At 52.0% G+C, this 14,864-nt stretch overlaps 1 protein-coding gene across 1 annotated transcript; it reads right to left on the bottom strand.

Moving 5' to 3' along the window:
• Nucleotides 1–7,996: 7,996 nt before the first annotated feature.
• foxj1a (forkhead box J1a) lies at nucleotides 7,997–13,358 on the bottom strand. The gene is given in 4 exon segments (XM_047019494.1): nucleotides 7,997–9,833; nucleotides 9,835–10,173; nucleotides 11,553–12,265; nucleotides 13,141–13,358. Coding segments are annotated over 3 exon segments (1,545 nt in total). The 5' UTR covers nucleotides 12,189–12,265; nucleotides 13,141–13,358; the 3' UTR covers nucleotides 7,997–9,263.
• Between the last annotated feature and the right edge of the window lie 1,506 nt (nucleotides 13,359–14,864).

Raw genomic sequence — 14,864 nt, 5'->3', positions numbered from 1 at the left:
GGATGGAGGGCTGGGGGTCTGGATGGGGCCTGGGGGTCTGGGTGGAGGGCTGGGGGTCTGGGTGGAGGGCTGGGGGTCTGGGTGGAGGGCTGGGAGTCTGGGTGGAGGGCTGGGGGTCTGGGGGTCTGGGTGGAGGGCTGGGGGTCTGGGTGGAGGGCTGGGGGTCTGGGGGTCTGGGTGGAGGGCTGGGAGTCTGGGTGGAGGGCTGGGGGTCTGGGGGTCTGGGTGGAGGGCTGGGGGTCTGGGGGTCTGGGTGGAGGGCTGGGGGTCTGGGTGGAGGGCTGGGGGTCTGGGTGGAGGGCTGGGGGTCTGGATGGAGGGCTGGGGGTCTGGGTGGAGGGCTGGGGGTCTGGGTGGAGGGCTGGGGGTCTGGGTGGAGGGCTTTTGTCACAGTGGTCGCCACGGCACCCACAGCAGTGCCGCTGCCCATTGAGGGCAGCGTCTAAGATATGTAAAGCAGCAGCGTTTGAAAGTCTCCCCTCTGAAGAACACACAAAGAAATAAAGAAATCAAATTAAGGCCTGGAAAGGAGAGCGTAAAGGAGGGGATGAGAGAAAAGACAGAAAGAGAGAGAAAGAGAGCAAAAAAAAAAAGCAGAGAGTATCCTGTGTGTATCGTGGAGCGGGCTGCCAGCCAAGCCGTGTGTTGGAATCCAATGAGTGTTGCGAAATACGGTTAGTGTTGTTCCAGTCAGCAGGAGTGTGAGTATGAGGGAGGCAGCTTACTGAGGCTGTGTCGGCCCAGAGTGCTGGCCATTCTACTTTCTCATTGAGCCGGGCCAAGTCCTCCTTGGTGCGTTCCTCCTCTCCCCTTCTCTCCCCTCCTCTCCTCCCCCCCCCCCCCCCCCCCCAGCGCAGGGAGGCAGGTCTGGGCTTGCCCTGCCAAGGTCGTACTACGGGCGCCAGGAACACACACGACCCAGCCTCTCCAGCCTCTCCAGCCTCTCCAGCCTCCCCTCCCAAGCCTCCCCCTCCAGCCTCTCAAGCCTCAGGTCTCTCCACCCTCTTTAGCCGTTATAGCCTCTAAAGCTTCAGAACTTTCCTCTGCCCTGGTTCAAAACTCCTTAGCCCCAGCCCCAGCCCCAGCCCCAGCCTCAGCCCTGGGTCCAGCCTCAGCCCTGGGCCCAGCCTCAGCTACCATGGACAGTGTTTATGTTTGTTTTCTTCTCACCGCTCTGTACATTTCCCTGTTCTCTCCCCCCCTGGGGATAGCCTGAGAATCTCTCTCCTTACCTCTCTCCTCACTCTCTCTCTCTGTCTCTCTCCCCTCTCTCTCCCCCCTCCCTCTCTCTCCCCCCCTCCCTCCCTCCCCCCTCTCTCAGGGGTTAGCTCCTCCTCTTGAGGTATGCTGATACTGTTGTTGTTACACCTACTGCTGTCTCCACAACAGCACACCTCTCTCTCTCTTCCCCTCTTTCTCCCCCCCCCTACATCTCTCTCTGTTTCTCTCTCTATCTCTCTCGCTCCATTTCCTTCTCCCTCTCTCGCTCTCTCGTTCTGTCTCCATCTCTCTCTATTTCTGTCTTATTTTTGTCCCTGTCCCTCTCTCTCCCACACTCTATATCTCTCTCCCTATTCTCTCTCTCTCCCCCACTCTCTATCTCCCTCCCTCCCCTTCTCTCTCTCCCACTCTCTCTCTCTCCCCCACTCTCTATCTCCCTCCCTCCCCTTCTCTCTCCCCCACTATCTCCCTCCCCTTCTCTCTCTCCCACTCTCTTTCTTTCTCTCGCTCTCTACCTCCTCCCTTCCCTTTCTCACCTTCCACTCAATTAGACACTTCATGAACAGGTTGCAACCTCCAGCTTCCATGAGAGAAACCCATGAAGGGTGACCACACCAGGTGTCTCTCACCCTCAACATTTACCTTTAGACCAAGATGTTAGGACAAGGTCCTTGACAATCCGTGGCAAGGCCGTTTCAAACCACCTCTGCTACAAACAAACCATGTGGGTGTTTTTGAACCAACTTGTCAGATGTAAAGAGAACATGAAAGACCACATTTCTTAGAGGAGACAATGGCTATAGAGCTGTGAAGAACAAGGGATGTAAGGTGAGAGTGTAAGTGTGTGTGTGTGTTCATCATTAGTACTGTAACTAGCTGGGCTGTGGGGCATGGCACCATTGTGTTCCCTGAGGAAGCGTGTCTCACCTGTTACCTGGGTAGCACAACACAGTGGTGACGCTACTGGGCACTCTCAGAAGCCGAGAGCACTTAGAACATGCCTTCACTGCCTCCCTTCTGCCTCCCTGCCTCCCTCCTGTCTCACTGCCTCCCTTCTGCCTCCCTCCTGCTTCCTTCCTGCCTCCCTGCCTCCCTTCTGCCTCCCTGCCTTTCTCCTGCCTCCCTCCTGCTTCCTTCCTGCTTCCCTGCCTCACTCCTGCCTCACTCCTGCCTCCCTGCCTCCCTTCTGCCTCCCCTGGTCCACTCTCCCCCTGGTCATTGTATTTGCATGTAGACAGCTCTCTGAGCTGCTGATGGACTAGGGGGAACACACACACTAATCTGTTGATGGATGTCAGATTAGCCCTGTGCTACTCTCTCTAACAAAGAGCCCTCTGCCCACACTACGGAAGAACACACACGCTGAACACACACACACACAGGTGGACACACACACACACACAGGTGGACACACACACACAAACACAGGTGGACACACACACACACACACAGGTGGACACACACACACAAACACACCAGAGGCCACAGACAAACGGAAGATCCCAATTCTCTTCAACTGTCTTTTCCTCTGACGCCCCCCCGTCAGCTCTGCACCTTCCTTCCACTGTGAAAACACCTTGAATACAGAGGCTGACGTAGCTTGGTCTGGACGCATCTCCTCACATCAGGACACACACACACCAGGAGACACACACACACATAGGGCACACACACACCCCAACACTCCTTCCTCATTTTGATTCTGCTGACCTCAGACCCATCCCACTCTGGTAAGCGTTGGCAGGACTGAACTTGTAATGGACACACATACTGTGGGTCCGCTTGTGTCAGAGGAGGTTTCTGTGCTCTGTAAAACCAACACAAAGACCTCCATAAAGCTGGAGGAGCCCTGGGTGAGTTTTATAGTGGGTAGTAACCATGTTGATCTTTCATACTGCTCAGTCACACAGAGATAAGGACGACTCGATGGCCCCTACTTCACTATAACACACAGGATGACAACACGCAAACACACAACCAAGAACATACACACACTCACACACACACACCAACACCGGGAACACACAGAGGAGAATCTGTGTGTTCCCTAGAAAGATAAAGTGTTTGTGTGTGTATGTGTGACTATTGATTTCTCTGAGTTGTGTGTTCTCGTGATATAGCTCTGCTTAGTCCTATCTGGTGCTCTCGCTTGACTGAGCAGTACTACAATCCCTCCGTCCCTCCATTCCAACATGCCTCCTTGTCCCCATCTTCTCCTCCATTCCTACCTGTCCCCTCCTCCCTCCTTCCTTCCCTCCCTCCCTCACTCCCTCCCTCCCTCCACCCTCATCCAGGCTCTAACATATGAAGCCTCAACAATGACAGGACCGAAGGCTCCAATAGTTCCTAACAGCACCAAAACAGGCTGGGGTTTCCTGGCAACCCCCGCCCCCCAAAAGTGTCTCTGATAGTTCCAAGCTACAGTCAGGAGCACCATGCATCTTATAACACACACGGACCTCTTCTGTTCCCACAACTCTCCTGTTTATACATCAGAGCCCTGACCAGTTCAACAGTGGGAACAAGCCCCCCACATGACACACACGTACATACGCACCAACACACACACACACACATTCTACCCCCTGTATGCATGACAATGGCACCAGCCGTTGCCCCGGAGACCAGCCTTTCACGGGCCCTGTGATAAAAAAGATGTATTCCCCCTCTCGTCCTCTTTCCACTGTTTCTCCGAGCCGCTGGTGTGGTGACTTAAGCTGACGTGGATTGCCCTTGTCTCATGCCCCCGGCCTCCTTAACCAGCCCCAGCCTCACCTTCTTAACCAGTCCCAGCCTCCTTAACCAGCCCCAGCCTCCTTAACCAGTCCCAGCCTCCTTAACCAGCCCCAGCCTCCTTAACCAGCCCCAGCCTCACCTTCTTAACCAGCCCCAGCCTCCTTAACCAGCCCCAGCCTCCATAACCAGCCCCAGCCTCCTTGACCAGTCCCAGCCTCCTTAACCAGCCCCTTCCTCGTTAACCAGCCCCTTCCTCCTTAACCAGCCCCAGCCTCCATAACCAGCCCCAGCCTCCTTAACCAGCCCCAGCCTCCATAACCAGCCCCAGCCTCCTTGACCAGCCCCAGCCCCAGCCTCCTTAACCAGCCCCAACCCCAGCCGCCTGAACCAGCCCCAGCCTCGCCTCCTTAACCAGCCTCATACATGGCCCAAGTCCATCTTCAACCCCAGCCTATGCCCGAGCCTCCACCTGTGTCTATGCTTATGCGATATTCTCAGCCCCAGCCCCTTCAGCCTCTCCCCCAGCCTCAGCCAGCCCATTCCCCTCCTTCTCTACTACGCAGCCTGGAATACCGATGTGGTTGATGGGGCAACGGGTAAAAATACATCCTGGAGAAGAGGAGCACAAACCTTCCCTGTTACAGACTCCTCTGCTCTGGAACATTCTCTCTTCATTCTCAGTTCTCAAACCTCTAGAACCCACGTTCTTCTCTGTGTTGTTACAGAACTTTGACTCTAACGTTCTGAATTTCCTGAATATGTAAATTACCAGTAGAAACGAGTAAAACCTTTCTTTTTATTACAAAGCTGGTCGAATTCTGTTCCCTTCTTCCCTTTTCCCACATTCTGCCTCCCTGCGTAAAAACTGTAAGTTTAGCACTTCTGGAACAGTTTAATTCTCAATAATTTATCTATTGATAAATCATATCCCTGGCTAAGTAAGTCATTGTGTGTGTGTGTGTGTGTGGGTGGGTGTGTGTGTGTGTGTGTGGGCGTGAGTGTGTGTGCGTGTCATATCCCTGGTTAGCTCATTGTGTGCGTGTGTGTTATCCCCGACTAGCTTAGTCAGGAGCGTGTGTGGGGGCAAGCTCGTGTGTTTTTGCTTGTGTGGTTGTTTCTGTTAATATGCATTTAACACTTTCGGTTCGAAGCGTGTCCGCTCTGGGCTGCGTGCACTGAGCTAGCTAGCTGCTGCGCGGAACGGCAGGATTAGCATTTCACCGGGAGTATCTCCTTACCTGCAGCCGTCAGCACACCACGGAGAAGAATGGCCGACTCGTGTTACACTAGCCCTCTCATCTAACCGTCATCCTGACACATTATCATTACCTTCCCTGCCTGTACTGCTCCGGCTGCTAGCTAGCCGTGCCTGACATAGAGAACTCTGCAGGGGGCCTCCAGAGCTGGGGAAGGGGGGGGGGGGGGGGGGGGTCACAAGTACTCCAATCCAGGAAAAGAGCACCTAAATGGGGTTGGGAGGTGGGGGAAGGTGGCCCTTCTCTGGAAGATTGGGTGTCCCAGGTTTCATCATACTGGGATATAATATTACTCTCCTATCTTGTGTTGTCCTCGCCCCACCTTTCTCTCGCGCCTGTAATCTCTCTGTCGCTGTCTCTCTTCTCTCTAGTTACCGCCACATTAACAAGACAACCAGTATTTCTTTGACCAGTCTCACAAACGAAGAATGCAAACGGGAAAACCGTGATGCTTCAAATGAGTACTGAGGATAAAGGCGTATGCTAGATTAACTTAAAAGTCACGTAAATGTAGCACTGTAAAGACAAAAAGCACCCAGCTCCACCTGGCTAAACCCTGTGCGTAGGGATACCGTCTGGCAGTGTGGACGTGATGTGGCCTGGGGGGAGAGCAGGCGGAGTGATATACGTGCAGTGGGACTTGTCCCTGCTAGACCCCACACGGGCCCAATGAGGACCCATAGAGCTGTGTGCCAGGGGGGCGAGGGTCTTAGTGAACACAGACAAAGGCCTGAAAGACACCCCCGTCCTCCCCCTACCAGTCAGACAACACCCCCCCCCCCCCATCCCCCCCCCCCCTCCCCCCAATGGAGCAGGAAAAGGCCAGCGTGAAGCGCACACACACAAACATGGACACACATTATACACAAACACACACATATACTGTTGGGAAAGAGAAAGGCTGAAAGAAGACCAGAGAAAAAGGTAGAGAGAAAGATTGGCAGAGAAAATAAACCGTTTTACATGTTCAGGCATACGCACCAATTACACTGAATGAAAGACGTCCTTTCAATAGTTCAATTTTTTTTTATTTATTCTTAAATGAAACTTAATTCTTGGGGAAGAGGGGGGGGGGGGGGGGGGGGGGGGCGAGAGTACAGAAAAGAAACATAGGTAAGCAAAGTAATGCATAAGCATACATCTCAGAAGACATCACCAAGACAAGCAACCGAACACAAGGTACAATGCTGAACGATGAACATTCATGACTAAAGTTGCGTTTCTTTTATTCATTTGGAAGTAACTGACAACGCAGCGATTTTTGTTTGTGATGATGCGTCTTCAATCCACCGTCAGAGTTACCACGACACAATACACAACATGTTGTGGAAGTAATGAGTTAAGCTTCCTCAGAACTGTGTTACCGTGACAACAGGACGGCTAAAAGTCTCACTGTATGTTAATTGCACTTTCACTCTCACTCAGTGTAGTTTTGAATCAGGACGACAGATTGTGTTACGTGATGTGTATTTCCAAGCACAAAAACTAGTGTGATTGGGTTCGGTTAGTCCAGAAATCAAGACACGATTCTTGGATCAGTTTGATCAAATAAAAAATGAAAAAGACACCACAGGTTTTAACATGATAAAACAAACCAGCATCCTTGTCCTCCCTCACCCCACAGAGCATAATCACTGGTGCACAGATCTCCCATCCAACACAATCAACCCAGCCAGGCCACTGACTGTCTGGGCAGAGAGACCAGGGGCCATAGACAAAAAACCCAGACCCAGCACCAGGGAGACCTACAGGGCCACAGACCAGTGGCCACAGACCTGGGGCCAAATACCTGAGACCACAGACCCAGGACCACAGACCAGGAGGACCACAGACCAGGTGGACCACAGACCCAGGTGGACCACAGACCCAGGACCACAGACCCAGGACCACAGACCCAGGAGGACCACAGACCCAGGTGGACCACAGACCCAGGACCACAGACCCAGGACCACAGACCAGGAGGACCACAGACCAGGTGGACCACAGACCCAGGACCACAGACCCAGGAGGACCACAGACCCAGGAGGACCACAGACCCAGGACCACAGACCAGGAGGACCACAGACCCAGGACCACAGACCCAGGACCACAGACCCAGGTGGACCACAGACCCAGGACCACAGACCCAGGACCACAGACCTGGGGCCACAGACCCAGGACCACAGACCCAGGTGGACCACAGACCCAGGACCACAGACCCAGGACCACAGACCCAGGACCACAGACCCAGGTGGACCACAGACCCAGGACCACAGACCCAAGACCACAGACCCAGGACCACAGACCCGGGGCCACAGACCAGGGGCCAGACTCCTCCAGCCCAGGCCTAGCCGTCTCACCCTGTCCCTGGCCTGCCTGCCTTGCCAGGCTGGCTGCATGCTCCCTGCTGTGTTCTTGGCACGGTGGAGCTGAAGGTCGTGTATTCATTTACAAGCCGCAGTGGCCTTTCCACGGGCATTTAAGGGCTTCAGACACTATTTAACACAGAGAGAGAAAGAGGGAGGGAGAGAGAGGGGGGGAGAGAGAGAGGGAGGAGAGACAGAGGGGGAGAGAGAGAGAAGGGGGGATGGGACAAAAGACTCAAAAATTCCATCTCCTGCAGCTTCAGCTGCTTACTGAAACAAACTTCAGGACTTCAGAAAACACAAATGTCTTCCCTCTGTCCTCCTCTCTTTTTCTCCTTCCTTCTCCGCCCCTATCTCCCTTCCCTCTCCTCTCCTTCCTGCCCTGCCCTCCCCTTCCTCCATCCGCCTCAAACTCTTCCATGGATTTCTCCACCTTAAACACCCCCCCCCCTCGTTCCTGTGCACCCCCCCTGGGGTATGGCTGAGGAAGGTTGGTTATTAAGTACTTCAATCAGGCCTCTCTCACCGAGGTAGACTCATGAGCGTCCAAGCGAAGCCTGTAACAGTGTTTCTGGAGCACATCTACACTGGCTGAACATCTACTTTTCTTCTACCACAATCCTCCGTCACGGTATTTTGTTCACCTGTCTAGTGAAAGTGTCATTATATCAAAAGGAAGCATTGAAAAATACAGAGGTTAGCAGATTGAAATCATACAAACAACACTAAAAATAAAAACATAATTTGGCAATATTCTTCAAAGTAAATATCTAATGATCATTGTTGTGCTCCAATCTCTATCAGTCACCACACAAGTGTCACACACTCTCTCGTCATCACACACCTCTAACTCATTAACCAGGGTTGAATCTTCGACAACAACAGACCAGCATGCAGACGGGGTTTTTCCCTTCAACCTCAGGAAGACACCCTGCTGTGACCCCCCCCCTTTTCTCCGTCCTGGCAGGTGGAGAAGCACCGTCAGTCCAGGTCTGTCCTCGTGCGTCCTCCCTGCTACAACACGCTTAGAACCGCCCGCTAGGGGTTGAAAGATGATCTGTTCCACCTGGGTTCCCTACAGAACCGTGCTTCCTGTATTCTGCTTTGGTGTTGTCTGCAAGACACGATCACTTTTGAAGAACACCCACTGTTCTTCCATCATTGTAGCATGTCCTTCTGCTGAGATCCCTGTTTTAGAGGATGAACTATGAACCTGCCTTCACAGTGTAAACAAAGACTTGAGTTTATGGATTATGCTTCTTTGTCTGATTCAGTGGTTCCAACAATAGATTTTTATGTGTAAATATGTATATATATATATATATCTCTCTTTTTTTACTCCATTTAGAATTCCTATTTCTCTGTTATTTCCTGTGATCTTTGACATATATGTATCTGTTTAATCCAGTAGTTGTGGAAAAATATCTTAGATTTGTTCTTTGTGGCATCTTTGCTCAGTAGGCATTGCAAAGGTTCTTCAGTACAATGGACTATCAGTCTTGGGGGACAAAAAGAAAAAACATACTCAAATCTTAAAATCATGAAGACCACAGATGATAATGATGATGTCATAAAGAGGGTTTGTTCTAGTTCATAAAAAAAGGCTAATTTAGTCCATTCTAGAAGACATGTTTGGTATCACCCCAGTATGGAGCTAAAACCACATTATGGACCCGGTCTAGTTTGAGAGAGAGAGACCTCTCCTCTAGAGGAGAGACTCAATCTTAATGCTGATATCCCCTCCTCCCAGGGGGTCTCCCAGGTCAAACAGCTGATCCAGGTTCACCGCAGAGCTGCACAGGAAGTCAGTGCGGCCCTCTTCCTCCTGCCACGGACTCTGGAGGAAGGCAGTGGCCAAGAAGGTCTCCTCATCGTAGTCTCCCGCTCCTCCTCCGCACCTCCTCTGTGTCTCCATCAAGACGTGGGGCTCCTCCGCTACTCCGCCCGGGGCCTGCAGGGGGCAGATGTGGGTTCCCCTCACCGTCAGGTCCTGGTCCTGGTCCTGGTCGGGGTCGTGGAGAGGGATGGGACTGAGTGGCTCCATCCCGTCCAGGCTGAGCTCCCCACTCAGGGCCGAGTCCAGCAGGGCGTCCCAGTCGAAGCTGCCCTTCAGGGGCCCCAGGTCCCTCTGCTCCTCCAGGGACAGCAGCGGGGAGCTGGAGCGACGCGGGGCCTTGGCCCCTCCGGTCCTGGAGCCCTGCTTCCTCTTCCCTCCTCCACCGAGGGCCCTACCCGCGGGCCACCCCCCCAGCATGGGTCGATGCGCCTGGCGGGGGGTCCCAGTTCTGGTCGGCTCCCGTGGCTTCCTCGAACTCCCGCAGGAGCTGCTGGGACTCTGGGTCGACGCACAGCCCGCCGCCCTGGCCAAGCATGGGACTTCCCTGGCCTCGGGGCTGGGGCTGGGGCCGGGGCTGGGCCGGGGCCCCCTGGAGCCTGTTCTGCAGGGCCGGGTTGATCTGGACCGGAGGCATCCTCCTCTTCTTGTAGGCCCCGTTCAGGAGGCGCTCTGCATACTGGGGGTCGATCTTCCAGAACCCCCCCTTACCCGGCTCGTCTTTCTGCCGGGGGACCTTGATGAAGCACTTGTTCAGTGACAGGTTGTGGCGGATGGAGTTCTGGATTAGTGAGAGAGAGAGAGAGAGAGAGAGAGAGAGAGAGAGAGAGAGAGAGAGAGAGAGAGAGAGAGAGAGAGAGAGGGGTGGGGGGGAGAGAGAGAGAGAGAGCGAGGGGGGAGAGAGAGTGAGAGTGAGAGAGAGGAACAGAAATAGAGTCACATTTCACATCTGAAACCTAGTTTCTCTCCATCAGGCTCTACACAACCTGCAATGTGTTGACTGCTGACCCCACCAAGCAGGAAGTACAGATGCCTGCTAAATCACATTACTGTGTTGTGTCTACCCTTGTAGTCGTTCATTCCAGGAGAAAACACACACACACAAAAACACACTTACACAACACACACACACATACATACAAAAGCTCATCACAGAGGTCCAAATGAAGGTCTGACCTACTGACCTTAGTTAAATATTATCAGGCGAACGCCCTCTCCAGCAATAACACCAGGACATGTCTGAGCTGCAACAGGGACTAACGGCTAACAACTTCATCAATCATTCATCCGACCAAATTAAACTTTTTTTCCGGAAAAATTCCTCCTTCTTTGAAGACGGGGGGTAAGAATCTGTACTTCTTAATGCCATGCCGCCCCTCCCCTCTCCCGCCCCCCTCCCCCCTCTCTCTTTTCACCTCCCCCTCACTGCCTCACATTACCTCTCTTTGCTCAAGCAGAAGACCTGTGAGCTATTTCTGAAGGGGAAAGTGATGGGATTTGAGTAAGAGAAAAGGTGTTTGTAAGTTCTTATAACAGGGAGTCCAGTGCAGTGAGGAGAGGAGGTAAGGAGAGGAGGTGACAGGAGAGAAGGTGACAGGAGAGCATTCATGGCCATCTTTGTACATGGAGAGTCCTTAATTACCCGTAATCCCCAGAACTCTGCTTGTTCAGACAGTGGCAGGCCGCCCAGAGCTCTCCACACATCAGCTTCTAGAACCCTCTTACCATGTCCTCACACTGGGGCGGGGAAAGACTAGCTAAGCACACACACACACACACACACACACTCTCACACACACACACACTCTCTCTCACACACACACACACACTCTCTCTCTCTCACTCACACACACCCTCTCTCTCTCTCTCTCTCTCACACACACACACACAAAACCTCTCTCTCTCTCACACACACACAGACACACACTCTCTCTCACACACACACACACACACACTCTCTCACATACATACACACACACACCCTCTGTCTCTCTCACACACACAACCTCTCACACACACGTTCCCTTTTCTTCCTCTCTTCCTTCTTCCCAAAAGTAGCTAACAAGTAAACTGGCAAGACTACGAGGTGTGTGTGTGTATGTGTGTGTGTTTGTGTGTGTGTTTGTGTGTGTGTGTATAGGCGTGTGTGTTACCACAAACCTGCCATGTGGGGTCAGCGTGTCTGAAGTAGCAGAAGTTATCAGTGATCCACTGATAGATGCAGGACAGCGTGATCTTGCTCTTCTTACTGGCCTGCATGGCCATACAGATGAGGGTGGCGTAGGAGTACGGAGGCTTGATGTGAGCATTGGTCTTGTAGTCCACCTCGTCCGGACAGTGGCCATGGGCCACCAGGCCAGGGAGAGCTGAGAGAGACTGCATCCGAGTGTAGGCTGCCGCTGTGGGCTTGCCGGGGGTGAGGGGCATGCCCATGGAGGCTGGGTCCCCCGCCAGCGGAGAGGCTGGAGCTTCGGGCCCCAGGAGCTGCTGATGGTGCCCGAAGAGATGAGGCTGGGGGTGGGTGGAGAGTGGGGGCGGCCGGGGGCCGTTGGCGCTGAGGATGGAGAACTCCTGGAGCCACTGGAGGCTGGTGAGGCTGTCGTCCAGGCAGAGGGAGCCCCCTGGGCTGGGGGCCGAGGAGGGGGCCAGGCTGGGGGATGCCAGGCTGGGGGGGCAGGGTTCACATCCAGGATCCTGGAGGTCCAGGTGTTCTGCCTGGGCTGCAGCGGTCACCACCTCCTCCTCCAGACTCACAGAGCCCTCAGGCCAGGGGTCCACACAGCTCAGAGATAGCATGGTGGCCCTGCAACACCTCTTCCTGTGAGTCTTTATCTCTCTCCTTTCCTGTTCTCCCTCACCTCCCTTGTTGCAGTCTGACGAGAGAGAGAAAAACAAACACTCGGCAGTTAGCAAAGCAGAAGATGACAGTGATAAGTTTATTTTAAAACAGAGGGTGTCATGTGAGGAGAGTGTGAAGTTAATTCTCTCACATATTTCCATTCAGACTCCCTTTCAAATGGTGTGCGGGGGGAATAGTATCGCTGTAGTCTGGGGCAACTGGGCAATGTCTGAACATAGAATGGGAACTGCCTTTGAAAATCCTATTGTCTATTGTCTCGTTTGTCTTTTATTGTAGAAAATATATAGAAAGTTTGTTTTAGGATATCATTAAAAAATCTGAACAAATAGGTAGAACATAGTAGTAGAATTGTGCAGGTTTTTAAAGGCTGTTGTTGAGGGTGGTTACAGAACGTTCCAGAAACATCGTTGCACTTGACGCTCCTGGTCTCGCGAATGATATGAGCGCCCCGCATACGACGTAAGGGCAAACGCACCGAAGAATGCCTATCCGTTCAACAGTATAGCCTGCTGCACACATTTAACGAACGAAAAATTATATTCCTCCAAAATTATCTCAGAGGGGACTGATATTTCATTATAATTTCATTTATTTATTGGCTCATTAGACATTGTTGCCTTTTAATGTGAATTTCTACTATTTCTAGGACATATGAATTTGTACATGTAAAAGTATGTGTTATTAATGGTGTGTAAAACTTCCCAACACTGGAGAATTTTGAAATAATTAAGCAAATAAAATACAAAATACGTTTAGCTGTAATATTTTAGCCTTCATAATTGTACCTTTAACCTTAAATTAACATTGATAAACATAACATAACATTAATACAAATAATTTCCCATCGTCTCTAAAGAATTAAAATGTTGCCAGATGTAAAGAACTCACCTTTTCTGTGTTAGAATGCTGAAATAGGACCTTAAATTCCAAATGGACAGCTGTTGAATTTTTAATCGCACTGGAACCTTGTAGGACTCGCACCTGTTACCAACTGCCGACAAAAAAAAATCCTTAAGATTATACCTTTGGCGCTCCGATGCGCGCTTCTTCAATTCAAGGTCTCAAAAGCAGGTCTTTATAACGGTGACCACGGCTAAAGTCTTCTCACTCGGGGGGCAGTTTAATACCTGGTGCAAGAGGTTTGTCCCGCAACCATAGAAACGGTACACCCCCTTGTAAACAGCTTCCAGAGCTTCCATTGGCCTAGTGGCTGCTATAGTGATTCCTTTTTAATCACTCGCCACTCGGGTTTGTTCGTCACGCAAGTCAATTCATTCTGGAGCTCAAAAAGACATTTGAAAGGGATGATAGAATTTAAAATGTTCTTTTTTTCCTTCTTCTTCATCTGATTCCGACTAATCAGGATTATTCTAATCCAAATTGATGGACTGGTTGACTGACAGGTGTGAAGCTCTGATGTAATTCTGACTCGCACAACAGTTAATTTGCAGACCATTTATTTGTGTGCTTTAGAAAGAAAAGTAAAAAGTAGCCTATCGGCTTTTCTAACTTTTTTAATTGAATTAGAACACGTCCTTTGGTGTACAGCATGACAATGAGGAGCGCGGGGCGAAGAGTGAGAGGTCTTGCCGTTGAAGATGTGCCGCGCGCTGAAGAGCGTGAGCCTCTCTGAGTGGCAGTTGTCCTGCAAGGCTCCGACAGCGTGTTCCAGGTTGGGCGATGGAGTGGGGACGAGGAAGTCCTTTTATAGCTTTACAGTTGCTTTTGTCCCGTGCCTTAGGAAACCACTCGGCCACATTAATGGAGCGCTTAAGAGGCCAAACTTTTTTGTTTCTCTTCTTCTGTCCTCTTTCTGTCCTTTTCTGTGTTAATAACAAAAGTACATTCCTACACAGACGCCCCCCCCCCCCCTTCCTAAGTCCTAATGGGGTGTCCGGGATGTACTGAGATGCTTGTGGGTAGAGAGCTGTTACCCTGAGCCATGAGCTTTCCTCCATTGTCACTAACATGCCCCCAGCGCATGGCCCAATAACCCACACACAGTGGAGGAGTCTCTGTGACGAACACCCCAATGCCCACCAGGATTTATCATATGCCCACTTTACCATGCCCAGTGATACCAAGGTGAGGGCTGGGATGGGGAGGATGGGCGGGTGAGGGGTGAGGGGGAGACAAACCTTCTGCTTCTCCCTCTCTGAACAAGCACACCAGGACCTCCACAGTGCGTACATGACCTTTCTTTTGAGAAAGGTTTTAGATTTCAGCTCATCCTAGAACTATCCCGAGGCCAGTGTCGCCTCGTTCTTGTCTCGGACTCCATATTTGACGAGGGCAAACACCAAGTCCAGCGTCCACTTGGAGGAGGAGGGGGGGGGGGGGGGGGGTCATCCCTCCGTTCTGACAGGACAAAGACAGTGACGGAGGAGCGGATCAGAGCCAGCTCTCTGAGGGCTGCTTCCCCCTCCTCGTCCTTCCAGACACGGCTTGTTGGGACTCAGGCAACTTGTTGGCCCAACCCGATCGCAGAGAAGGAGAGGAGAGAAGAGCACAGAAAAAAGGAGGAGAGAAAGCCTTGTATTATGGGATGGATAGACAGAGTGAGAGTGAGAGATCAAAATCCAGTATGGAATCTGTATCCGGATTTGTGGGAG

This window comes from Hypomesus transpacificus, chromosome 4, assembly GCF_021917145.1.
Source record: "Hypomesus transpacificus isolate Combined female chromosome 4, fHypTra1, whole genome shotgun sequence".
NCBI lineage: Eukaryota > Metazoa > Chordata > Actinopteri > Osmeriformes > Osmeridae > Hypomesus > Hypomesus transpacificus.
The sequence above is the reverse complement of the archived record's forward strand: the minus strand, read 5'-3'. Positions and strand labels throughout refer to the sequence as shown.